Raw genomic sequence first — 27,071 nt, 5'->3', positions numbered from 1 at the left:
TCACTATTCTGCTGGTGGAGTCACTGTGTACATACATTACATTACTTATCCTGTACTGATCCTGAGATGTATCCTGTATTATACTCCAGAGCTGCATTCACAATTCTGCTGGTGGAGAAATGTGTAAATGTGATTGACAACCTTTATGAGCCCGCCCCCGGACTGCTAATCTTAGAGGGAGGAGGGATTTATATTTTTAAATGAGAAATTATGCTGAATCTTTTCCCACAAAACTATATATCAATCTTTTCAGCTCCTCCTGCTCTATAACATTTTCCCTGCAAATTAAACATGATAGATCTGCATGAAACTTTATTTACATAAGACTGGACAATTCCTTTAAATCTTACAATGGCTGTGATAAAACACCAAATCTGGAATTTTTCGTTTTCTTGACCACAAGACATTATATTAGAAGAAACATAAACAAAGTCCAGTTTCTGCCCCTCCCCCATCTTGACCCCAAACAACGCTGAAAAAAAGATGTCTTCCTACTGGTGTTTGGTGGCTCAACGACAGACTGATTTTTACGGTTTTGTTTTTTGTTATACCATCTCTGTGATGTAATAATGTATTACAAGCCAAGGTCAAGTGACTGCTATGGAGCTGGAGACTTTATGGATATTGATTATAAAAGCAGACAATAAAAGTGGTCAATACAAAACATAAAACACATCCCAGCGTTTGTTTAAACCACCTTGGCGTTTACCGATACAGAAGCTTTGTTAATTATTTAACTATTGACATAAAACCAGCGCTGAAACAACACAAAACACAAATGGAGTTTTAGCCTCACTTCTTAAAGGGGTGCGGACGGCCCTTCTTCATACTGTGGGTCCCCGGAGAGCGAAAGATCATGAGGGAAGGGGCCCGGACATCAGCTGATATTGTAGGTGCAAAAGCTGCTTAATTGGCACTATTCTCTATAGCGCCCCTGCAGGAAAAAAATAGTATTACAATACACATATTAAAGTCAACGGGTCCCCATAATTTTCAGGGCACAATAGAGGCTAATCATGACCAGACATTGTCTAAGCAGGCAACCCATGTTCTATAGAGTAAAATACCTTTAATCTGGCATCCAAATCAATTTGCTTATCCTTACACCCAGCTTTCCCAGGAAGAGATAAAATTAGTTAATAAAATGTTTAATAATCTAATAGAGAAGGACTTTTTATTACGGGAGGGGGGGGGGGGGCATTTATTTAATAACGTCTCCTGGAATCCTCGCCGTAGTGAATTCTTTGTGCGAGATCTGCGTGACCTTTCATTTATAAACTGAGGAAGTCGATCTGTTTACATACCTGGAGTAGGAGGGGCCCCACCTGCGGGAAGATAATACCCGCTGGATCCTGATTTACTCACCAAAACATCTCGAGACACCATGGAACCTGCACCCAGGAAAGACTTCCACTACCAAGAGATTAATAAGACCAAATGGGAGGTTCCTGACCGATTCAAGGAGCTGAGAGCGGTTGGCGCCGGAGCGTATGGAACAGTGTGGTGAGTTCTGAGCACAATTTACCTGTGGTATATAATATCTTAAGAATATATCTATCATACATAAAAACTCTGTTCCCTATACTGTTCGGCAAACAAGTGTCAGTCTTCACTGCAATTCTAGAATTACATTCACGAACTAGATAGCTCAGTATATAACTGCATGGTGCATAGAATTGTGTGGGAACACATGAATAACAATTAACGGTGATGATTTGATGCAAATTTACATCTGTGACTAATCTATGAAGCTCCTTGAATTTCTGTGAAATGAAGAACCTCACATTCCTGACTGTCTAGCAGGTCATGCTGGAACTTGTAGTCCCACCAGCCAGCTAGAGTCACAAGATGCATGGTTCAGCAATGATACACCATGAACACATTTCTCAATGTGGCACATTTCAGGACAGTGCCCATGTCCGCCAGAGCCCAATTTCTAATAGAACTTTCGATATTGATGTGAATTTGGCACATGTAAGACATTTATCAGCGACCTTGTCCTCCAGGCTCTTGAATGACTAGTTATGCAGTAACACAATCCTTCATTACTGCATAACTACACAAAAGTGGTCACTTGTGGGCTGTCATGTGGCTGTTGCTGTGTAGCAGGGCCTTCCTATTGTCCCCAAGCAGGTAGTGAAGGAATAGGGGCATGTCTATGGGACTAACAAACAGACTTGGAGAGAGGAGAGGGAAAGCAGAGATGTGTCTGTGTTGGTGACTGGGTGACCACAAGACAGCTCCATGATGCCAATATGGCTGCCAATGGCGGCAATTTTCTAAAGAGAAGTTCTAGAGCCCTGATCGGTACCTGAGCCATCTTAACGTTCATGTGATATTTATATTACTGCTGCTTTTTGATGTGGCTGAGGGACAATTGGGCCCCCTCAAGATCGAATGCCCACAGTGACTGCAACCTTGGCACCTTCTTCAGATACGGCACTGCATACATCTCTATATTACCAGATCTACCACCATATACCCAGTATACCTCCAGATACCAATATAATACACTACTAGGGCGATATGACCATACAGCAGGTAGGTACGCCTGTTAAGTGATTGTGCCCACGCAGCAGTTTTATGCCCACATAACACCGTGGCACATAAATGAACTCAGAATATCCTTCTCTTATAGACTTTAATGTTAACGCTCAAAATTTAACCCTAACCATCCCCTCCCCCAATAGAAGACATTAGCATTCCCGCTGTCATGTTTTATAATTAACCGGAGTAAGCAGCTGGCAAATATCGTATTTAGGGAGATAAATACATTGGTAATTATTATAAGCAAAGTTAATGAGCTGAACAGTGATGACTGCTCACTGTACCATGACAATAACATAAAGCCAATTGGGTTCTGATGCTAATACAATGGCTGGTCTCTCTAATATGTAGCTTGCTTAGTAATGCGGCTACAACGTATGACACAGCTCATTAAGTAGTGCCTAAAAGGTCCTATAGAAACGTCTGTTCGTAATTAGGCCCTAATTAAATAAGCATTATACTAAGAAATGACTTACATTAGTTTTATTTTTATCGCAAATTCCAAGTTTCATAACAATTTGGCGCCAGGGGGTGCTATTTCATTGCTGGTCAGCGGTGCGGAAATAATCCTTAAGGATCTGACAGTTAATGACAATGGTAAAAAGGTGTTCTCCGGGACTAAAATGGGTGGACTCTCTTTTTTTTCAGGCAGATCTACAAATGAAAGATCCCCTGGGGGATTCCACTTATAACAATCCTTTTTTATTAGAAGGTTTTCCTGACAATAAGCTGATAACAGGGTGTCCCATTGCTGGGACCTCCAGCGATCAGCTGTAATCTGGAGGGGAATCAGTAGTAAGTCTTTAATTTCCCTGCAGCGCCATCACAGGGCAAATGAAGCATTACACAGTATCCATTCTTATCATTGGGCTGTCCATGTAATGCATGGACATGTGGAGTACTCCAGCACTAAAGACTCCCTTTGGAGAAACCTAAAGATGATCTGTCACCTCTCCTGACCTATGTTTTAGTAAATAATTGTGTTCCCCATGAAATAACAATACTGGAGTATATTTTCTTAAAACTCTACGTTGTGTCGTTCCTCTGTTATTCCTCCTAGAAATGTATGAATAAATTGACTGCTGGGTGTTACCAGTTGGGGGTGTGTCCCTACACTGTCCAATCAGTGCTGGCAAAGTGAGACTGTCTAGTGACACGCCCCCCTGACAAGGGGAATGTTAACTCCAGTTGTCAATATGTTCATACATTTTTAGGAGGAATAACAGAGGAACGGCACAGCGCAGAGAAAATATGTTCCAGAAATGGGGGAAAACAAGTATTTACTAAAACAGACATGTCAGGAGAGGTGACAGGTCCTCTATAATAGTATTGCTCCAAAATATTCTTATAATTGGAAATGCTCCCTGTAACTAGGAGAGTGATAGGTTAATAACCTGCAGGGCAGCAGAGCATTTGATATGCAGAAACTGACATGATTTATCTTTTTTGCAGCTCCGCCAAGGATACAGTGACCGGAGATCGTGTTGCCATCAAGAAATTACTCCGTCCATTCCAGTCCCTGATACACGCCAAGAGAGCCTACCGGGAGCTACGTCTACTGAAGCACATGAACCATGAGAACGTACGTTCAGAGCTGAGATCAGCAGGAGAATGATCTCAGTATATGACCTGGGCACAGATTAGATTAGAGATGGAGACATCTCCTCTGAAAAACGCAGCAATTGAGTCCACTTTCCACAGCAGGAATTGACCTGCTGCGGAACTAAAAAATGCACCGGAAGCAAATTGTACGCAGCGTGTGGATGAGATTTGTTAAATCTCACCCACTCTGCTGCAACTGTATTCCGCTGTGTGTGGACAAGCCCTTAAAGTGAATGTCCCCCTTGAGTACCCTTTTGTTTTTATTTTCAGAGCTTTATTTTTATGATACAAAGCTCCAAATCCTCTACATAGTCATAGTGTAATGGCAGGAAGGAGGTGAAGGGAAAGTGATCCCTAATCTACCCACCGCCCTGTCCCTGCCTACTTGCAACGACCCGCCCTAGGCGACGAGGTACAACTGGGCGGCGGTCCCTACGCTGGCTAAGTGCACAGGAAGACAAACAGGGAACACGCAAGGGAAGGGGCAGTAGCCACGGAACGCCACGAGGAAACGGGGCGGCGAACGAACAGTCAGGACCAGGACGAAGTGAGTACACCCGAGCGGACACGGAGACAGAAGCAAGCCAGGGCAAGCAAAGCAGGTCAAGCAGAACTGCAGCAAGGCAGAAGCACGGCAGAAGCAGGCTGGAGCAAGCAGCAGTGGGGCCAGGAATCCAAAAGAATTACAAGCACTGAGGGAGAGCACAGGGCAGGTAATAAAGGGCAGGGGGCGGAGCTAACTCCGAGAGACCAGGCCGCGATAGGCTCTCCCACTCCTGAGCCTGCCACCCTGGTTGGTGGGAGAAGGTGTCAGTCGAACAGGTCTGGCCTCAGGTGTGGATTGATTAATCCCAGGAGTGTAGCTAGATGAAGTACCTGGCAGATCCCTAACAGTACTCCCCCTTTTATGAGGGGCCACCGGACCCTTACTAAGGGGACCCGGTTTAGTGGGGAAGAGGAGGTGGAACCTCCTGATCAATACCCCAGCGTGAACATCCCGGGCAGGTACCCAAGTCCTCTCCTCCGGCCCGTATCCTCTCCAATGGACCAGGTACTGGAGGGAGCCCTGGACCATCCTACTGTCCATAATCTTGGCCACCTCGAATTCCACCCCCTCAGGGGTGAGAACGGGAACAGGAGGTATCCTCGAGGGGGACCAGGACGGGGAGCAGCGTTTAAGGAGGGAGGCATGGAAGACGTCATGTATGCGAAAGGATGGGGGGAGCTCCAGACGGAAGGATACAGGGTTGAGGACTTCAATGATCTTATAAGGTCCAATAAATCGGGGAGCAAACTTCCTGGACGGGACCTTAAGGCGCAAGTTCCTGGACGACAACCAGACCAAATCCCCGACGACAAACCGGGGGTTAGCAGAACGTCTACTATCCGCCTGAATCTTTTGTGCGCTCTGGGACGCCTCTAGGTTCTTCTGAACCTGGGCCCAGACAGTGCACAGTTCCCGATGAACCTCCTCTACCTCAGGATTATTGGAACAACCAGGGGAGACGGAGGAGAACCTAGGGTTAAACCCGAAATTACAGAAAAACGGGGAGACCCCTGACGAGTTACTGACCCGGTTATTCAGGGAAAATTCAGCAAGGGGAAGGAATGAGACCCAATCGAATTGACAGTCAGAGATGAAACACCTTAAATATTGTTCCAGGGATTGGTTGGTCCTTTCCGTTTGGCCATTGGTTTCGGGATGGAAGGCGGAGGAGAAGGACAGATCAATCTCCAACTTTTTACAAAAAGCTCTCCAAAATAAGGAAACAAATTGTACCCCTCTGTCAGAAACGATATTGACTGGGGCCCCATGGAGACGCAGGATGTGTTTCACAAACAAAGAAGCTAACGTCTTGGCGTTAGGTAGCTTCTTAAGGGGCACAAAGTGGCACATCTTGCTGAAGCGGTCGACTACCACCCACACCACCGACTTGCCCTGAGATGGAGGCAAATCGGTGATAAAATCCATGGAGATATGGGTCCAAGGTCTCTGGGGAATGGGCAAGGAACGTAGTAGGCCCGCAGGTCGGGACCTAGGGGTTTTGGACCTAGCGCAAACCTCACAAGCGGCGACGTAAGCCCTAACATCTTTAGGCAACCCAGGCCACCAATAGTTTCTGGTAATGAGGTGTTTGGTGCCCAAGATGCCAGGATGACCGGATAGAGCGGAGTCATGGTTTTCCCTGAGTACCCTCAGCCGGTATTGCAGGGGAACAAACAGTTTGTCCCCAGGGACGTTCCCGGGAGCTGCACCCTGATCAGCCGCGATATCAGAAGCTAAATCAGAATCCGTGGCAGAGACGATTATACCAGGGGGTAAAATACAAGCGGGATCCTTCTCGGAAGGAGGATTGGCCATGAAACTACGTGACAGAGCGTCAGCCTTAATATTCTTGGACCCAGCCCTATAGGTAACCAAGAAATTAAATCTGGTAAAGAATAGTGCCCACCGAGCTTGTCTAGGATTAAGCCTCCGGGCCGATTCTAGGAAAACCAGATTCTTGTGATCCGTAAGGACCGTTACCTGGTGTCTGGCCCCCTCCAGGAAGTGCCGCCACTCCTCAAAAGCCCATTTAATGGCTAGAAGTTCGCGGTTGCCAATATCATAGTTACTCTCCGTGGGCGAAAACTTCCTAGAGAAGTAAGCACAGGGGCGGAGATGGGTGAGGGAGCTGGTACCCTGGGACAGGACGGCCCCCACTCCCACCTCGGAAGCGTCAACCTCCACAATAAATGGCTCCTCTTGGTTGGGCTGAATCAGCACGGGGGCCGAGATAAAGCACTTCTTGAGAGTCTCAAAGGCCTGGACGGCCTCAGGGGGCCAATGGAGGACATCGGCACCCTTGCGGGTAAGGTCCGTAAGAGGCTTAGCGACGACCGAGAAGTTGGCAATAAATCTCCTGTAATAGTTGGCGAACCCTAAAAAACACTGTAACGCCTTAAGGGAGGCAGGTTGGACCCATTCCGCCACAGCTTGAACCTTGGCAGGGTCCATGCGGAATTCATGAGGAGTGAGGATTTGCCCTAAAAATGGTATCTCCTGTACCCCAAAGACACATTTTTCAGTCTTAGCAAACAGATTATTCTCCCGAAGGACCTGGAGCACCTTCCTGACATGCTCCACGTGGGAGGACCAGTCCTTGGAAAACACCAGTATGTCATCAAGGTACACAACAAGAAAATTACCCAGGTACTCTCTCAGGATTTCATTAATAAAATTCTGGAAGACAGCAGGGGCATTACACAACCCAAAGGGCATGACCAGGTATTCGAAATGACCCTCGGGTGTGTTGAACGCAGTTTTCCACTCATCCCCCTCTTTGATGCGGATAAGGTTATATGCCCCCCGTAGATCGAACTTAGAAAACCATTGGGCTCCCTGAACCTGATTAAAAAGATCCGGAATCAAAGGAAGTGGGTACTGGTTCCTTACGGTGACCTTATTCAGGTTACGATAATCAATGCACGGCCTAAGACCACCATCCTTCTTCCCCACGAAGAAGAAGCCAGCACCTACAGGAGAAGTCGAGGGGCGAATGAAACCCTTGGCCAGGCATTCTTGGATATACACCCTCATCGCTTCACGTTCAGGACATGAAAGATTAAATATCCTACCCTTAGGAAGCTTGGCACCAGGCACCAAATCGATAGCGCAATCGTAATCTCTATGGGGGGGCAACACCTCGGAGGCCTCCTTAGAAAACACATCGGCGAAGTCCTGAACAAACTCAGGAAGTGTGTTTACCTCCTCCCGGGGAGAAATAGAGTTAACAGAAAGACATGACATCAGACATTCATTACCCCATTTGGTGAGATCCCCAGTATTCCAATCAAATGTGGGATTATGCAACTGCAACCAGGGAAGGCCTAAAACCAGATCAGACGATAATCCCTGCATCACCAGTACAGAGCACTGCTCCAAATGCATGGAGCCAACCAGGAGTTCAAAAACAGGAGTATGCTGAGTAAAATAACCATTAGCAAGGGGTGTTGAGTCGATTCCTACTACAGGGATAGGATAAGGTAAATCAATACAAGGCATCTTTAGAGACATAGCAAATTCCACAGACATGATATTAGCAGATGAGCCAGAATCCACGAAAGCACTGCCCGTGGCAGACCGGCCAGCAAACGAGACCTGAAAGGGAAGCAAAATTTTATTGCGTTTCACATTAACGGGAAATACCTGTGCGCCCAAGTGACCTCCCCGATGATCACTTAGGCGCGGAAGTTTTCCGGCTTCTTATTCTTGCGCCTGGGACAGGTGTTCAGTAGATGCTTGTCGTCCCCACAGTAGAAGCAGAGACCATTCATTCTGCGAAACTCCCTACGTTGTCGAGGGGACATGGAGGCCCCGAGTTGCATAGGTACCTCCGAGTCCTCCGTGGAGGGGCGAGGAGACGGGACCTCGGGGGGAATCGCAGAAAAGTCAGAGGGGAGCACACTGAAGCGTTCTAGCTGACGTTCCCTGAGACGTCGGTCAAGTCGTACTGCTAGGGCCATAACCTGGTCAAGGGAGTCAGGCGAGGGGTAGCTAACCAGCAGATCCTTCAGGGCGTCAGATAATCCTAACCTAAACTGGCACCTTAGGGCCGGATCGTTCCACTGAGAAGCTACGCACCACTTCCTAAAATCAGAACAGTATTCCTCAACCGGTCTTCTACCCTGACGTAAGGTCACCAGCTGACTCTCGGCTAAAGCAGTCCTGTCAGTCTCGTCGTAAATGAGTCCGAGGGCAGAGAAAAAACGATCAACAGAGGAAAGTTCAGGGGCGTCAGGAGCCAAGGAGAAGGCCCACTCTTGGGGCCCTTCCTGGAGTCGGGATATGATGATACCCACCCGCTGGTTCTCGGAACCTGAGGAGTGGGGCTTTAGGCGGAAATACAGTCTGCAACTCTCCCGGAAGGAGAGAAACGTCTTACGGTCCCCTGAAAACCGGTCAGGTAACTTGAGGTCGGGTTCTAGAGGTGAGGTGAGGGGTACTATTAAAGCAGCGTCACCCTGATTGACCCTTTGGGCCAGGGCCTGGACCTGTAGGGAGAGGCCCTGCATCTGCTGGGTCAGGGTCTCAAGGGGGTCCATGATAGCGTCAGCGTAGGAGAAATGGTAGACTAGGTAAGGGCTTGTAATTATGTAATGGCAGGAAGGAGGTGAAGGGAAAGTGATCCCTAATCTACCCACCGCCCTGTCCCTGCCTACTTGCAACGACCCGCCCTAGGCGACGAGGTACAACTGGGCGGCGGTCCCTACGCTGGCTAAGTGCACAGGAAGACAAACAGGGAACACGCAAGGGAAGGGGCAGTAGCCACGGAACGCCACGAGGAAACGGGGCGGCGAACGAACAGTCAGGACCAGGACGAAGTGAGTACACCCGAGCGGACACGGAGACAGAAGCAAGCCAGGGCAAGCAAAGCAGGTCAAGCAGAACTGCAGCAAGGCAGAAGCACGGCAGAAGCAGGCTGGAGCAAGCTGCAGTGGGGCCAGGAATCCAAAAGAATTACAAGCACTGAGGGAGAGCACAGGGCAGGTAATAAAGGGCAGGGGGCGGAGCTAACTCCGAGAGACCAGGCCGCGATAGGCTCTCCCACTCCTGAGCCTGCCACCCTGGTTGGTGGGAGAAGGTGTCAGTCGAACAGGTCTGGCCTCAGGTGTGGATTGATTAATCCCAGGAGTGTAGCTAGATGAAGTACCTGGCAGATCCCTAACACATAGAGTCAATTCTCGCTGCTTGCCGCCCCGTATTATGGGGAGCTTAGCAACGTTACTGCATACAACTTGTAAATTGGACTCCCTAATAAAACACCATGCAATAAACTTTTAAACTCTTTAGCTCCCTCTAGTGGTGGCTGCAGGCAGACAGAATTTTATAATTCAACTCTATGGCTATGCAGGAGATTTGGAGCTCTGTATCAAAAAACGAAGCCCCAAGCCCCAAACAATATGAAGTTTACAGGAGGACTTTCACTTCCAGGATAGAGAACCCTCGTGGTCATGGCTGCCGGAGCTGTAAGTGCACGGACAGGCTGGGAGATCGTGTGAGGATAAGGAGATGTTCACTTTTTAGAGTCTAATAAGTATATTAGAAAGTTTCTTAACTACTTGCGTGGAGACTTCCCATTATAATGTAGGAAGCGATAGATTCTCTTTACGTTCCCATACATTCCTTATTGGTGATAACAGCCAATTAGGTTTCACCAGTCCTTTCTTCTCCATCATTATCCCCCGTCCATATCGGAGAGGTTTTAGTTGTTGTACCAAGAACCATGTTATTACATATGCATTCCATTACCATTAGAACACTGCAGAGTGTTTACAAAGTGATGCGTGCAAGTACATTGTGGAGAATCGGCTAAAAGTATTTTTTTAAATAAATCATTAGATTGGGCGCATCAAAGTAAGAGAGAAGAACTTGTTAAAGGAACACTCTGGCAGAGATTATACAGGGTTATGCCTAGTGCAGGGTGTAAGGGGCGGGGCATGACACAGGAATTCAAGTGCAGTATCTCAGTCATGCTCCGCCCCTTCAAGCCCTGCACTAGGCATAGCACCGTGTATCAGTTTAGCCCAGAAAGGTCCTTTAACAAATTGCACTCTCTTTACACTCGAATCACACTTAAGGGGGTTTTACACTGGGCGATTATCGGGCAGACAAGCGTTCATTAATAACTCGCTGCCGACATGATAATGTATGGGGACGAGCGATCGTCCCCATCCATAGCTCCGTGTGACAGGAGCAAACGAGCGCCGATCAACGAGCTGTCTCGTTGATCGGCGCTCGATGCACCGGCCAAAATCGGCCGGTGTAATAGGGCCTTTAGATGGTCAATATGATAGACATGTGGGGGAATCATTTATTTATGTGGCCATCGCTTTATAGAAGTTGGCCGACAGTAGTCAAACTGTAGGCGAAAATGGTGCAGCGGTGAATCTCGTATATAAAGCTTGAGTGGTAGTTTCCTGAACAGAAATTGTTGGCCAGTTAATGATATCTCTGATCTGGATGAAATGTCGCATGATGGCGTTTTAAGATGCAAAAGGGTAAAGGTCATTGGAATTCATCAGAAATTTAGCAGAATATGTCACTTAACCAAAATGTCTATGTATCTTACAATGCGTCTATCAAGTGCAAATGGATTTACATAGGACTGCTGCTGCTGTCTAAGTATCAAGATATGGTATGAAATAATTCTACGTGACTGCTGGGTAATGTTTCCTTCGGTCACAGCTCTGCTACCTCACCAGGAACATAGAAGTAGAAGAAAGTTTCACAGATTTACTACAGGAGAATTACATTTCAATTCTGCATCAAGTTCACAATGGAACTTTCAATTTAGAATAAAAAACTTTTTGTTGAACACAGTATTAGGGAATTCAGACTAGATTAATAGAGGAGAGTCCCTCAATCAATTAGCCAGATCGAAGAGCCACCAAAAAGAGGGTCTCTCTTTCTCTGGAGGACCCAGGATATGCATGTATTACAGCCTACTGAGTTTAATGGATACCATGTAATACCTAATTTCCCCTGTGGTGGCGCTGTGGGGAAAGTGCACAGCCCCATTAGAAATGAATTGTGATGGATCCTATTCATTAACATGGGAACCTGATGGCACAATGGATCAATTTCCAGCAGGATCTTTTTTATAGGACGCAGCATGCATGCATTTTTGGGTCCTGTAAAAACATAGATCCTCACTATCCGTTTGTTAATCACTAAGGTCGATGAGCAAAAGATTGGACAACTGATTCACAAAGCGAATGTGATATACATGGCTGATAACAGGGAACAACAGATTGCTGCAGAGCAAATGCAGATGAGATAGGCTTTAGGTTTACTGTCCCTTTAGCAACAAGCTTTCTTACCAAGTGTGATACATTTATTTTATGAATATCTTTCTATTTACAGGTTATTTCCCTCCTCTATGCCTTCAGTCCTGACGTGTCGATGGAATCGTTTCAGACCTTGTAAGTGAATAGGATAATCAGAATCTAAATACTCCTTTGGACACCTATGTGTCACCATGGTAACAGACTACAAACACACCCTGTGTAGTCTGATCCTGTACTAATACTCCCTCTCATATTTCCCCTAATTTTTGTTGCACTACCCTATGTTGGTAAGAAGTAGGGGACAAATAGAATGTAATGTGACTGCCAGACCTGACTACAGTTTGTTTGTAGTCTGTTACTATAGAGACACATAGGTCATCATAGCAGCTGTATAGACAAAATGGTAGGAGGTTGTAAATTACGACTATTCGCAAAGTTGCTTTATTTTCTATTTTAGAAGAAGTGGAGCAAAAAAAAAAAGTAATTCCTTGTAAAGGTGGACCTATCGTTTAAGATGCAGGGATTAAAGTCTTAAAAAATAAAGGAAAGCTTTCTATGCCCCTTACCCCATTGACCTCAACGTTTGCTGACTTAGGTTGTATTGCTACTAAGAATAGCCAATGTCCACTTTATAGGGGTTGTCCAGGATTATAAAACCATGGCTGATCTATTTCCAAAAACAGCCCCACACCTGTCTACAGGTTGTGTGTGGTACTGCAGCAGAGCCCCTTTCACTTTAATGGAGCTGAGCTGCAATACCAGAGACAACCCATGGACAGGTATGGCACTGTTTCCAGAAGAAAGCAGTCATGCTTTTCTATTCCTGTACTGTCCCTGTAACGTGGCATACCCCAAACAACAACAATGAAAATTAGTTTTGTTCTTTTTTAAAGTGACTGCCTACCCTTAAATACAAAGCTCCAAGACCATAGAATTCTCCTTGCCTGCAGCCACCACTAGGAGGAGCTCACTGCACACTGTTATGTTTTAGCTCAGTGTATAAACAGTATGCTGTAAGCCCCCCAGCACCCCCTAGTGGTGGCTGCAGGCAGCCAAAATGTTATCATATAAACCTATGTCTGTACACTGAAATTAGGGCTCTGAATAGGATAAACAGAGCTCCAACCACTATAAAGATATATTAGGAAATTAATCAATACAGATTGTTTAACTTAAAAATTACAAGATGATAATTGGTGGAGAGTAACTTGAAGCCAAATCCAATGTCTTATCAGTGTTAAAAAAAAGTCTCAGAACAATTGTTATGGGATTAATTATTCTTCAAGACACAAACTAGAAATTGGTGGAACAAAAATAAATTGGCCCATCGCACAATGGTCCAGAAATTTCTCTGAGGGTCATGAATGGGATCTGGAAAGGCCCGATATACATCTCAAGGCAATGAGTTGGTGGCGCCAGTTATTGTGTAAATTCTATAACTTGCCCCCCCCCCCAGTTCTACACGCTGAATACAATGTGCTGCTGTTTATTTTGTCTCTAGTTACCTAGTTATGCCATTCATTCCTTTGGACTTGGCCCGGGTCATAAAGATGCAGAAACTAAACCACAGCATGATAGTCTACCTTCTCTATCAGATACTCCGAGGCCTCCAGGTGAGTATTACCTATAGGGTAGTCATACATTGATATAGTAAGCACTGACAGTATTTTTTTTTTTTATATCTTCCTCTTCCTTAATCCTGCCCTTCTCGAATTACAATCTACCCCCATCCTGTACCCTGTTTGTCTCTTCCATCTTCTTCTTCATCCAGCACTTCAGCCATGTGAACAACACATTTGGGACTAGAGGTAAGGCTTAGGCTGCTTTGTCCCCATCTGGGAGGAAGCTTGCTGCATCAGAAACCTTCCTCTCTCTTTTCTACAGAGGAGACCAACGAAATCTAAATTTACTAAGCGCCACACCTTCCAACACTCAATCTGATTCTAACGAGAGCAAGGAGATGAACCCTTTTTGGTCCTCCACCTCTGTTGCCCCTAAATTTTGGTGGGAGTCACGCTCATGGACACCCATTGATGTCATCTTCTGACACGTCCTCTAACACCGCTATCAGACTCTGATGTCATCAGCAGCATTTTTGCATAGGCTTCTATGTACTTTAGATTGACCAATGCCAATCCAGCCCAGCTCACATGTCTGAACAGATGCCAATTTTCGTGGAATTTTTATAGTTTATTTATCTTGTTCCTTTTTAGCCGCAGTTTGATAGCAGAAGTGTGTTCAGCCCTTAACATTGCCAGGCGCGCTCGGCTGGATGTCTCACAGAAAACATATTAGGTTTAATTATACAGCTGTTCATAGGAATCCATTACAGACCGTGTTTCTTGTGGGAAAAGAACAACCTAGATATTGTCAGGGGAGAATAGAGGACAAGTTCCAAAAATACCCAGGGACAAGGGGAGTGACATGGAATGTCCAGTGATCCCACGTGACTTCCCAGCAACTCGTCCGCCGGGCTTAGAAACGTCTCTTATCTATCATTGCATCTTATCAGCGGTTCTAGACAAATAAATACTTATTGCTCGGTCTAGGTCTAGATCTCTCCAGGAATGAGTCATAGGAGTCTCGATATGACAAAATAAAACTTGTCACAGACGGATTCCAAATATTTACATTATAATTGAAAGATAAAACACGTTTTAGGTAATGATTGTATCCAACCCAAGTGTGATACAATGTTCCTAATTTAAAATGGGATTATAATCCTATATTTGCTTCATTAAAAAGGGTTAACGGAGCGGTAAGGGTATGTTCACACGGCTTAGCAAAATACGCCTGAAATTACGGAGCTTTTTTCAGGCGAAAACAGTTCCTGATCTTCAGACGTTTTTGTAGCAACTCGTGTTTTTCGCGGCGTATTTTACGGACGTTATTGGAGCTGTTTTTCAATGGAGTCAATGAAAAACGCCTCCAAAAACGTCCCAAGAAGTGACATGCACTTCTTTTTCGCGGGCGTCTTTTTACGTGCCGTCTTTTGACAGCGACGCGTAAAATTACACCTCGTGGGAACAGAACATTGTAAAACCCATTGAAAGCAATGGGCAGATGTTTGTAAGCATAATGGAGCCGTTTTTTCAGGCGTAATTCGAGGCGAAAAAAGCCCGAATTACGTCTGAAAACAGTGCGTGTGAACATACCCTAATTCGGGCGTCTTACGCCTCGAATTACGCCTGAGAAAACGGCTCCATTACTCCTACAAACATCTGCCCATTGCTTTCAATGGGTTTTACGATGTTCTGTTCCCACGAGGTGTAATTTTACGCGTCGCTGTCAAAAGACGGCGCATAAAAAGACGCCCGCGAAAAAGAAGTGCATGTCACTTCTTGGGACGTTTTTGGAGTCAAAACAGCTCCAATAACGGCCGTAAAATACGCCGCGAAAAACACGAGTAGTTACAAAAACGTCTGAAAATCAGGAGCTGTTTTCGCCTGAAAAAAGCTCCGTAATTTCAGGCGTATTTTGCTAAGCCGTGTGAACATACCCTTAATCTGTTTATAGCTGGCCATCATTCAGTAGAGGTGCCTTTGTTTCTCTTCTCTTCTTCATATCTTTGTCTTCTATATACACATCAATCCACTGGTGGGAAAAAGGCTTGGACAGGCTTAATTTTAACCTACACGATTCTCTATTTCCTAGGAGATCAGTGTCATAATTGATGTTTGGGAGCCACTTATCTCCTTTCTCTATATGGATCAACATGAATGAGCGTTCTGATAAGGGCTATTGAATGTGTATGAGGTTTTACTTCCACCCCATCTGTTACCCATTAGCGCAGTCAGGCAGTGATTTATGCCTGGCGGCTGGCAGGGCCCATGGACATCCCATCCGGCCACCACAAAGACCAACCACAGGGCCCCTATTCCACATCTGAACTCATGTTTCAGTGCTTGCAGTAGGGATTTAAAGGGAAATTTTCAGAATAAAATAAACATGGGGGAGTTTACAATTCTTCTTGACAACATTAGGGGGTATCTCTTCTTTATTTTATAAATTGCTTTATAGGGGAGATAGAAGCCTCTAAATCTTTATTAATGTAAATGCTGCTTACAGGAGTCCCAGACAGAGAGGAGGCCCCTCTAATGGTCATGTGCAGTTTTTTAGCCAATCACATGTTAGGTAGAATCCTTTACTTGTCATGTGACCAGTAATGGAGGACTACCCTCTGCCTGGTACTAATACAAGTGGGAATGATGTCAAGGTTGCCCTATAGAGAAATGTAGAAAATAAAAAGGGATAACCCCTAGTAGAGTCTAGTGGACCTGTCCCCCTCATTTAGTCCATTTCATGGGGGAGAAGTGGTGACATGTCCCCTTTAAATTTGAGATCCTTAAATGGGGTAAGAATACAGGAGCTTAGTCTATGGCTTAGCAGTGCTGTCCGTGGCGTGAAGAAGTACGTTTTCTTAAATAATGAGGTGTCCCTGATATAGAGGCAAGTCACATTTTCTGCATGAGGCTCCTCTCATACTGCAAACGTGCTCATTTTAGGATACACAGAAGACTTATGGTCACTCTGCATCGATTTGTTCCCGCACAGCAAATTTATTAACGTTCCTCAAGCAAGACTGGTAAAAAAAATCAATCAGAACCTGCTCTATAATAATAAAAGTGACTGCCACCAGAGGACTTGCCTATGAGGGACGATGCTGCCGCAGGGGTCACATAGGGAGTCTATTATCCATCACCCTTCCAGAATCTGATTACCAGTGTGGTTTTTCCCCCAACCTATTGGTTTCTCTGGCCAAACTTTTTAAAGGGTTTTCCCAAATCCACAGAATAGGCCATATAAATCTGATAGGTGTCATACCTCTGGGATCCTCCCCTATTAGCAGAACAGAGACAATGGAGAGGTTATTGTACCTCCATAGAAGCCTATGGACGTTGGCTCTCCCAATAGGATCCCACCATCTAGAAGACATTTATGACCCATCTTGTGGATAGACCATAAATGTAAAAAGGTGGAAAAACTAATTTAAAGGGATTGTATTAAGATTTAAATGTAACTACTAACCACAGGATAGGTGATAACATTCTAATCGATGGGGTACGACCACTAGGACCCCCACCGATCATGAGAACGGGGGTCCAGTTCCTCAGAATGAATGGAGCTCCAGGTCGCACATGAGCATTGCCACTCCATTCACTGTCTTTGGGACTACCGGACATAGCCGAGTACAGCGCTTGGCTATCTCTGGAAGTGGCATCAAAAATGAGTGGAGCAGCAGGGCGCAAGCGCGACCTGCTGCACCATTAATTCGGAGGAACGGGACCCCCATTCTCGTGATCAGTGGGGTTTCCAGCAGTCGGACCTCCAACGATCAGCATGTTATCACCTATCCTGTGGTTAGGAGATAACTTTTAATCTTGAGACAACCTGGTTAAAGGGGTTGCCCACCTTCTGACAACTGATGACCTATCCACTAGATAGGTCATCAGTATATCATCGGTGCGGGTCCGACACCCGGACCCCGCACCGATAAGCCGCCGGATGTTATGGTACATAATGCTATGTAAGGAGCCCAGAAGCAGTTGGCTCTGTAGATAGCACAGTGCTTCCGGCATGTATATCCCGTGCACGAAGGCACCAGACCAACTGATCTGTGCGGGGTTCTGGTGTTGGAACTGCTCGTCCCCATACACAGCTCCTTGTGACAGGAGCAAACGAGCGCCAATCAATGATGTCTCATTGATCGGTGTTCGCTGCAAAAGAGCCTTAACCTGCCCAATCTTTCTACTTCTCGAGGAGGCACCATAGACATGAGATCGTTGGATCCTTCCAATAGTCCCATGCCTATGGCCCGCTTAAACTCACTCAACTAATTAGTTTCAGTAAATGTTGTGGTAGGCTCCTATTTACCTCTGGACCATCATCCACCCTCTCCGAAGTTGGCCATCAATGAACAGATGCCTCACCAACATTGATAGTAAGCGAGACAAGCGTCAACCTTGGAAAACTCTCTTTTCTGGGATTACCTCCAATCTGTCGGAAATCCCTTACTGATTTTCCTAATTGATTGATACCAGCCCCCTACATGACCTGATTTTTGGCATGATCATAGGATGAAGATGGAAAATTGGGCCATTTGTGGTCATGCACACACTTGCAAAGTTAGGGTTGTCTCCCCTGCTTTGTCCTATTTTTGGAGGGGGCAGAAGCGACACAACCATTAAGCTCGAAATGATTCCTTCAAAGAAGTCATTGATCCTTGAAGAGATCAGATATGTAATACACAATGAACGCCATGCAATGGACATCCACCCTGCCTCCACTAAGCCCGAAACCGGGGATGAAGGGACCATTGATGTTTAGTGCTAAATATATATCGTAACCAACTTGGCTTCTATTGCATGTGACCAAACTGGACAGTGATGTTATCTGTCAATGTGACAAATTTCGATATAGGAGCCAAGGGCGTACCATAGAAGTAGCCCATGCGGCTGTTATGGGGCCCCTTGGTGGGCGGTCTTGGTCGGTCCATTTCACTTTGATTTTAGGTGATGGGAACCTATATCTCACTCCACTCCCCAGAGGAGCCGCATTAATAGCCATCGAGGGTTCATTGATAGGGAATGGAGGGGTAGACAATCGTCATGCCCTTCTGTCCTGGGTGGCATAACCGGGCATCATAATAGGAGAAGACTTCCTTTACACAGTAGCTGTGTATTTCGTTTCTTGCACCTATTTTTTGTGCAGGAAGCACATTCCTTGCAGAGATTTATTGTTTTTCCGAGGGAGTAATCAGTAGAGACTGAGAAAACATCTGTCCTGCTCGTACATGTTTACTGCGGCCTCCCTCATAATAAATGGTCCGTATCACATGGGAATGTCGAAATGAACTGTAGAGTCTGGAAACATCATAAAAAGATAATATAGGCTTCATATGGCTGGTCAATCCTATTGTACAGAGGGGTATCTTGAAGCTCCTGGGCCCCTATGGCCCCTGCCCACCATATGCCATTTATAATATTGGTGTCTTCTTGGCAGAGAGGCCTTTGGGCCGGGGGCAACTGTTACATCTGCACCCCCTATATCTACGTCCCTGGTGTTTTATACGAATTCTGCCATTACACTGGTAATGGATCTAATAGTGGTCACTGATATAGGGGTGCTGTGGCTGCTTCTGTTATGGGGCATTGTAGTCGGCACTGTTATGGGGCCACTGTGGCAGTATCTCTTTAATTAAAAATACATTTCTTTCCTACTTTCCAGGAATACCTAGACATCCTAGGAAATTAGAGGAGTAATAATTTCCATAAGATAGAGCAACACAGTACCCCCATATTAACAGCCACAGAGTCAATGTAACGACCAGATACAGTTCCCCCCAAAATGCTAAGGTCTACTTGGAAGAGAGCAAGCATACATTTTAAAGGGCTTGTCCAGGATTAGAAAAAGGTTCTCTTTTTTGCTCTATTCCACAGGATAAATCTGGTATTGCAGCTCATCCCCATTCGCGTGACTACTGCAATACCAGACTCTGCCCATGACTAGAATGGCGCTGTTTCTGAAAAAGAAAAAACACCCTTCTTCTCATCCTGGACTCTTATATTGTCATGTATTTTAAAATGTTGATCCAGAAGTGGATACAGAACATTCATGTAATTCCTTGTCCTTCTTTTTCTCCAGTACATTCATTCTGCCGGCATTGTTCACAGGGTAAGTGCGCTTTTATGTCAAATCAATATCTGCCAGACTCATTTGGCAAGGACATGGGTCAATAATGCAATATTAAAGACAGGGATCAAAGGGATCGAGTGAAGGGATTGAAACTAGACGTGGCGTAGATTGAAGCTCCTGGGCCCCAATGCAAAATCTGTACCAGGGGCCCCCCACCTACCATAGGCTATTTATAATACTGGTGTCTTCTTATGATGCAGAGGGGCCTTTGAGCCCCCACAGGCAGGCACCAGGACCGGGTGTGACTGCTACCACTACTTCCCATATAACTACGGACCGTATAACCGCTCAGTCATATCTCATCATGATTCTTTTGATTTCTTGGGCTTCCACATAACTGTCCACAATACAACCATGAACCTTTTCTATGTGAATGTAAAATATGTGTCAATAATGGATGATCTCCAGACCTCTCCTTATCAGGTAGATACCAGAGTCCGGGTAATTTTACAGAACTGTCGAGATCTGAATTATCCTGCTAAATCTCTTAAAGGGAACCTGTCACAATTATAAACACCTTCTTATTAGGATATCTTACAGATGCCTCAGTCAAAATCACTAAATTTGAGGGTGCAATTGCACCAACTAAATGATCTAATTTGCCAGTAAGGGGGGGGGGGGGCTAGAAAGTGGGTTGCGGCTTATACCGATCATTTCTGATCAGCATTCCTTGGAAAGTCGAGAAAGTGGTGTACGGGCTCATAGACTTTCTATTGAGCCCGTACACCGCTCCCAGGAAAGCTGATCAGGGACGAAGCGGCACAGCGGTCACCCGAGTGCTTCTGCCGCTTCGGGTGGGGGTCTCAGTACTCGGACCCTCACCGATCAAAACTTCTGACATGTCAAAAGTTTTTTAAAAGTTTAGTTACCCTTTAAGCCTTCAGATCAAGACTAGTAGGAGCAACAGGGCAAAACAAAGCCTATGGCTCCCCACAAAAATCTAACCCTGTATATTTGACCATTTTGACTGTATATTGACTTGTTTTATGTTTTTGTGAGATGACCTGCGGTTGTTTTGGGGTACATACGACTTTTTGATTACTTTTAAGTCACTTTTTAGCAGGCGGATGATTAAAAATATAGCAATTCTGGCAGTGCCTAATAGACTCACATCCATGGCAGACATCAGGGCCTTTGTTAGACCCTTACTGCCATGGCCACTCATCGGCCCAACCCCCACAATTGCGGCAGCCTGGCTGTAAATTACATCCAGATTTCGTTGCTGATGGCGTGATGTGAGAACGGGTTAAAGGAACACTACAGGGAAAACGGATACGCTGTGAGGGGGCGGAGCATGACACAGGGATCCTCTGTTTGATGTTCTTTTAGTCCCCGTGTAATGCACCACCCCCTCGGACCCTGCAGTGTGTTCTCAGTTTTTTCCGGAGTGTTCCTTAAAAATGTCACTCAACATTAAATCTTTTAATTAACTCTTTCCCTTCACAGCATACATGTCCGCACCACACAGTATGAGTATATGTAGGGATGTTTGGTGTGAGGTGGAAGCATTATACGCTATCCACTAAAACATGAAGACTACAAAGTGGTTTGTACAAAGGGGTGTGGCTAGTGTATGGGCGGGGCTTATACGTATAATATATTTGCATGGGCGGGGCTTATACTTCCTCTTCCCTAAAAGTTATTTATTTGTCAGTTCTTTACAATATTGAAAGACATTGTTTTATTTCAGGATCTGAAGCCGAGCAATCTAGGAGTGAACGAAAATTATGAGGTCAAGGTAAACACATTTCACAAACTCTTTCGAATTGTTATATAATGGTAAATACTTGCATTCGCCATTGAAATGACAATTCTGGATCACATCTGAAGCATCTTTTCCGACAACTCTGCATTGTGCTGTTCCTCTGTTATTCCTCCTGGAAATGCATGAATAAATTAAAAACTGGGCGTTACCATTTCCCTTGTGAATAGGACATGTCGCTACACACTCTGATATTGTCCAATCAGTAGTGACAGTGTCAGAATATGTAGGGACAAGTCCCATTGACAGGCAGCAAGGTAAAACCTAGTTGTCAATTTATTCATACAGGAGGAATAACAGAGGAATGGCACAATACAAAGTTCCAAGAAGAGATCCAGAATATTTTTTTTTATATTATAGTAATTTCAGATTTTAGATATTTTCAATATTTTTAAATATTGTTTTGTTTATAATAATTTCAGATTCTAGATTTTGGGCTGGCCCGGCAGACAGAACCGGAGATGACCGGATACGTAGTCACTCGCTGGTACCGGGCGCCGGAAGTTATCCTGAACTGGATGCATTATACCCAAACAGGTGATCACAGTACTTTTCCATGTCTTGCTGGGGATATTGTATAAGCCTGGGTGGCTGTGGAGAAATCATGTTCCCTGTCAGCAGAATACAGGTAAGTCTGCTTTTGTCTAGAAACAGCGCCACAGCTGTCCAAGGTTGTGTCTGGTATTGCAGCTAGACTCCATTGAAGTGAATGAGGCGGAGCTGCAATACCACACACAACCTGTAGACAGGTGTGGCACCGTTTCACAATTTTTTTCAACCCCTTTAATGATGGTCGTTACATCTAGGGTCACCTTTATACACCCAAAGTTACAATAAATCTGTAAAAGTGATAACGTACAGCCTATAGCACGCCTCTTGAGCTTGTGACACATTTCCTCTCTTTACAGTGGATATTTGGTCTGTTGGATGCATCTTGGCTGAAATGATCACTGGACGTGTCTTGTTTCCCGGAGGAGATTGTATCTTTTGTGAATATACATACAGAATATATAGAATATGTGACGTAGCGAGCAAACTCTGGTTTTAATGATAGAGTTAAATCTAGAATGTTGACGATAATATTGCAGGGCGATCAATATATCACTGGGAGGAGGTTCGGGTTCAACAAAACTGGAAAAATGGCAAAAAGAAAAGTTGATAACAGATCTGAAATGATAGTTGAGAACTGAATTGTAAATTTGGTCATTTTCCGAAGACAATGTAGAGGCTGTGAACTGATCGGTATCTTTTAAAGGTCACTAGGATCGTGCTGCATATATCTAAGAAATTTTTTTGCTTCCCGGGACACTGTCATAACTGCTACTTGTAGCTACCACTAGGGGGAGCTCACTGTATACAGATTTCTACAGCACACAATTGGGCAGATATACTAAGGGTATGTTCACACGGCTTATTTTGGGCCGTAAATGGCCGAAAAATCAGAAGCAGAACGCCTCCAAATATCTGCCCATTGATTTCAATAGGAAAAACGGCGTTCTGTTCCGACGGGCCGTTTTTTTACGGCCGCGAAAAAGAAGTGCATGTCACTTCTTGAGCCGTTTTTCATTGACGCTATAGAAAAACAGCTCCGAAAACGGCCGTAAGAAACGCCGCAAAAAAACGCTCCGTATTTTCAGAAGTTTTTTAGTAAGCGTGTGAACATACCCTCAGGGTCAGTTCACACAGATTTTTTTTACACTGATTTTGACTCGAAAACCGCTTTGGAATCAGAGCTAAGTATGAAATCGCTCCCCCCCCCCCCCCCCCGCGCATTGACTTCAATGGGAGGCAGAGGCGGTTTTTCTCCCGGGTGGCATTTGGCCGCTCGCGGAAAATAAAACGGCATGTCCCTTCTTGCCAGTTTCCGCCTCTGAACTCCCATTGAAATTAAAGGGAGGCAGAAAAATCTGCGGCACTTGTTTCTGAGTGTTTTTAGCTGCGTTTCTTGCCTTAGCGAAGAACCCAGCGTAAAAAAACGTGGAAAAAAGTGAAGTCCGTTCAAAATCTGCCTCAAAATTCCTGAAGGAATTCTGAGGCAGATTTTTTCATACACCAGTCTTAGGGCTTATTCAGACGAACGTAAATATAGTCTGCGTGAAGGCCGTTTTTTTTACGACCGTCACACGGCTGCGTGTATTTCTATGGGGCTGTTCACACGGCCGTTGTTTTAACGGAACGTGCAAAGGGCCCGTGAAAAAATAGGACATGTTCTATTTTTGTCCGTTTTCACGGATCCCTCAATAGACTCAAGTCTTTTTCAAGTCCGAGTTTAGACCCGACGTCTGAATAAGCCCCTAGTCTGAAGCCCGCAGGAGTAAGATGCAACAAATTAAGAGCTATGAGCTGGTGAAGAATTCCGCTATAATTTGCACCAGCTAGTAAATGTGTCGTCCCACTAGTGGCCCTGTCCCTTCTGCTAAGCCCCGCCCACTTTTAGTCGGGAGCGTGGCGGAAAAAATCTCCTGGTCCTCAGAGACTATCTGTGCTGCCACAAGGATATTTTCCAATAACCTTGTCCCATTATCTGAAACCCCCTATATTGTGCTCAGCGTCGCCTCAGGCTGCCATATTACCCACAGTATGGCACGATAAAGATGGCAGAAAACCTTAATGTTCACTACAGACTTTGATGAGCTGAACAAGATTATTGAAGTAATCGGAAGTCCCAAACCTTCTCTGATCAACAAGATGGAAAGTAAACACGTAAGTGGCCGCGTTTCTATTCATATATGTCCGTAAACAAATTCTTTGGCCATAAAATTTCCCAAAATATTACCTCCGCACTGTATCCATGTAATACTACCATATAGTGCCCATAAAAACACTGCCATATTTTTCCCGCACAGTACTGCCATTCAATGCCCAAATAAAACTGCAATTCAGTGTCCAAATAAAACCCGCCATACAGTGCCAAATAGTGAAGGGTTAATGATGAAGTCCTTGGTGGTCTAGAGCAGTGAAGGGGTTAAAGAAGTTGACCAGAATAAGAAAAACATGGCTGCTTTCTTCCAGAAACAGCGCCACGCCTGTCAATGGGTTGAGTCTGGTATTGCAGCTAAACTCCATAGAAGTTAACAGGGCTGAGCTGCAATACCACACACCACCTGTGGACAGCTGTAGCGCTGTTTTTGGAAGAAAGCAGTCATGTTTTTCTAATCCTGCACAATCCCTCAATATATAGCCATAAATACAATAGAGGACGTTTATCAAAAGCAGTGCAAAAGAAAAATGGAGCAGATGTCCATAGCAACCAATCAGATTTCAGCTTCCGTTATTCAGTGTCTCTTTAGAAAATGAAAGCAGTGATGTGATTGGTTGCTATAGGAAACTACTCCTATTCTTTTGCACTAGATTCATAGGGCAGGAGAAAAGTGGAGCAGCTGACCATAGCAACCAATCACATTTCAGCTCTCATTATTCAGTGTCTCTTTAGAAAGTGAAAGTAGGCGATGTGATTGGTTGCTATAGGCAACTGATCCACTTTTCTCTAGCACTAGCTTTGATAAAATCCCCTTCATTCCCAGAAATTGAACCAATATTCACGAGAAGTTTCCAATAAAAATAATATCCTAATTTGATTCCGTCAACAGGCTCAGGACTACTTAAAAATGCTACCAGAAAAACAGAAAAAAAACTTTAAAGAGATCTTCCCAACAATGAGCGCGTTGGGTACGTTAAACTCGGTTATCTTCATTTGCCATGCTTTTGTTCTCTGTTGTCAACCATTTCAGGCTGGGTGCTACTGACTGTAGTGTTCTTCAATGTGATAACTGAATATATATATATAGAGAGAGAGAAACACTCAAGGAAAAAGTGATACATTGAATTATGCCAAACACAGGGCCTAAAGGGGCGGTGCATAATGGAAGTTTGTGTCAGGCTCCGCCTCCTCAATGTATACATTTTCCTGGAGTGTTCCTTTAAGTGCTAGATGATGACTTGTATCCTTCATGTTTACCCAGAGATCGATCTTTTGGAGAAGATGTTGGACTTGGACCCGGAGAGGAGACTATCTGCAGCAGAATGCCTGGCACATCCTTACTTAGAGGAATACCACGACTCTGATCCCGACCCGCCTGCCGAAAAATACGATGACTCTTTTGAAAGTCTGGATCTTGCAACTCCAGAATGGAAAAGTAAATGACCGTTACACTATATAAGAGCTCCTTCACATTTATCTTTTAACTTTTCGGTTATCATTTACAAATCTCTGATTGCTTTCAGTGAATGTGAATATTCTAATTAATAGTCACATGCTAAAAAAACTATCCTGATCATGCCATGCTGATACAGGTACGGTCATGATGTACTCAAGAATGTTTCCAGTCACTGACAGCAGTTTTTTTTTTTTAGACAGAGCTCCAAATCCGCAGCTTCCTCCAGCCATAAACTATAAAACTCTAGCTGCCAACCGCCACCACTAGGGGGAGTTTAAGAGCTTAAAGGGGTTGTCCGGGCACGGGGCAGTTTTTCATACTGATGACCTATCCAAGGATAGGTCATTATATAAAAATCGGTGGGTGTTCAACACCCGGACCCCACACCGATCAGCTGTTCTGGCGGTCTCCAGGCCCTGAATGTTATGCCGTGTCCGGTGTCGGAAGCAGATGGCTCCACTGTATAGCGGCCGTACTGCAGAACTGCAATTCTGCTCCTATTCACTTGAGAAGGAGCAGAGCTGCAGTACTGCAGCACAGCCACTATACGGTGACTGGAGCCATCTACTTCCGGCACGGACATCCGATGCCCAGAGGCAGCTGATCGCTGCGGGGTCCAGGTGTCGGACCCCCACCCATCATATACTGATGACCTATTCCTGTGGATAGGTCATCAGTTTGAAAAACCGCCCCGTGCCTTGAGAACATCTTAATGAATGTATTATTGCGCAATATGCAAAGGGAATTTTATTAATCCATCTTCTGTAAGCGCCTCCTAGTGGCGGCTGCAGGCAGACAGAATTTAGGGAGTTAATAAAGGGAATTCTCTCAATCAGAAACTCCATCAATTAGTCAGAGCAGAGAGGGGCTACAAAGAACGTGTCTCGCTCTGGAGGACCTAGCAAGTCCATGCATAGTGCTGCCAACCCAGATTTCAATTAGCAGCATGAAATACTTAATTTCCCCTGTGATGGCGCTGCAGAGGAATTAAACACTTGCTTCCAGTCCCCCCCCCCCCCCCCCCCCCGCAGATCACAGCCGATCACTAGGGATCACAGCAGTGGGGAAACTCATTTTAAGGGCTCATTCAGACGAGCATATATGTAGTTGGTGTGACAGCTGTATGTAGTCCGGACTCATGTACTTCAATGGGCCCGTTCACACGACCGTTGTTTCCACGGAGCGTATGAAGAGTCCGTGAAAAAAATAGGACATGTCCTATATTCCTGCGTGTCACGCATCCCTCCATAGACTCTAGTCTATGAGGGATCTGTGACAACACGCCCCACACAGGTGCACCTCGGACGTGAAAAACTGCAGTTTTTCACGTCCCAGATTGGCTACGCTCGTCTGAATGTGGCCTTAGACGACCCTTTTAACAAAAAATAAATACATTTGTAAGAAGCAGAAAACTTTTTGAGCTAAACAGCCTGAATTCCAGGCTGATACATTGTAGCAAACACTCCGCACAGGAGAAA

The 27,071-nt window shown here is 45.1% G+C and overlaps 1 protein-coding gene across 2 annotated transcripts in view; it reads left to right on the top strand.

The window, feature by feature from the left end:
- LOC142658191 (mitogen-activated protein kinase 12-like) overlaps positions 1-27,071 on the top strand; it is a 34,939-nt gene that overhangs the window by 6,113 nt on the left and 1,755 nt on the right. The window contains exons 1-11 of one of the 2 annotated variants that reach the window (XM_075834051.1): positions 1,223-1,503; positions 4,000-4,129; positions 12,056-12,114; positions 13,481-13,592; positions 19,624-19,653; positions 21,365-21,412; positions 21,859-21,973; positions 22,345-22,416; positions 24,060-24,139; positions 25,027-25,105; positions 25,399-25,572. In XM_075834051.1, coding sequence (XP_075690166.1) covers positions 1,385-1,503; positions 4,000-4,129; positions 12,056-12,114; positions 13,481-13,592; positions 19,624-19,653; positions 21,365-21,412; positions 21,859-21,973; positions 22,345-22,416; positions 24,060-24,139; positions 25,027-25,105; positions 25,399-25,572 — 1,018 coding nt within the window. In that variant the 5' untranslated portion in view covers positions 1,223-1,384. Of the gene's footprint in view, positions 1-1,222; positions 1,504-3,999; positions 4,130-12,055; positions 12,115-13,480; positions 13,593-19,623; positions 19,654-21,364; positions 21,413-21,858; positions 21,974-22,344; positions 22,417-24,059; positions 24,140-25,026; positions 25,106-25,398; positions 25,573-27,071 lie in introns of those variants that run through there. The other variant, XM_075834053.1, reaches the window with a different exon arrangement.

The sequence above is a fragment of the Rhinoderma darwinii genome, chromosome 7, assembly GCF_050947455.1.
Source record: "Rhinoderma darwinii isolate aRhiDar2 chromosome 7, aRhiDar2.hap1, whole genome shotgun sequence".
Classification (NCBI taxonomy): Eukaryota; Metazoa; Chordata; class Amphibia; order Anura; family Rhinodermatidae; genus Rhinoderma; species Rhinoderma darwinii.
The sequence above is the reverse complement of the archived record's forward strand: the minus strand, read 5'-3'. Positions and strand labels throughout refer to the sequence as shown.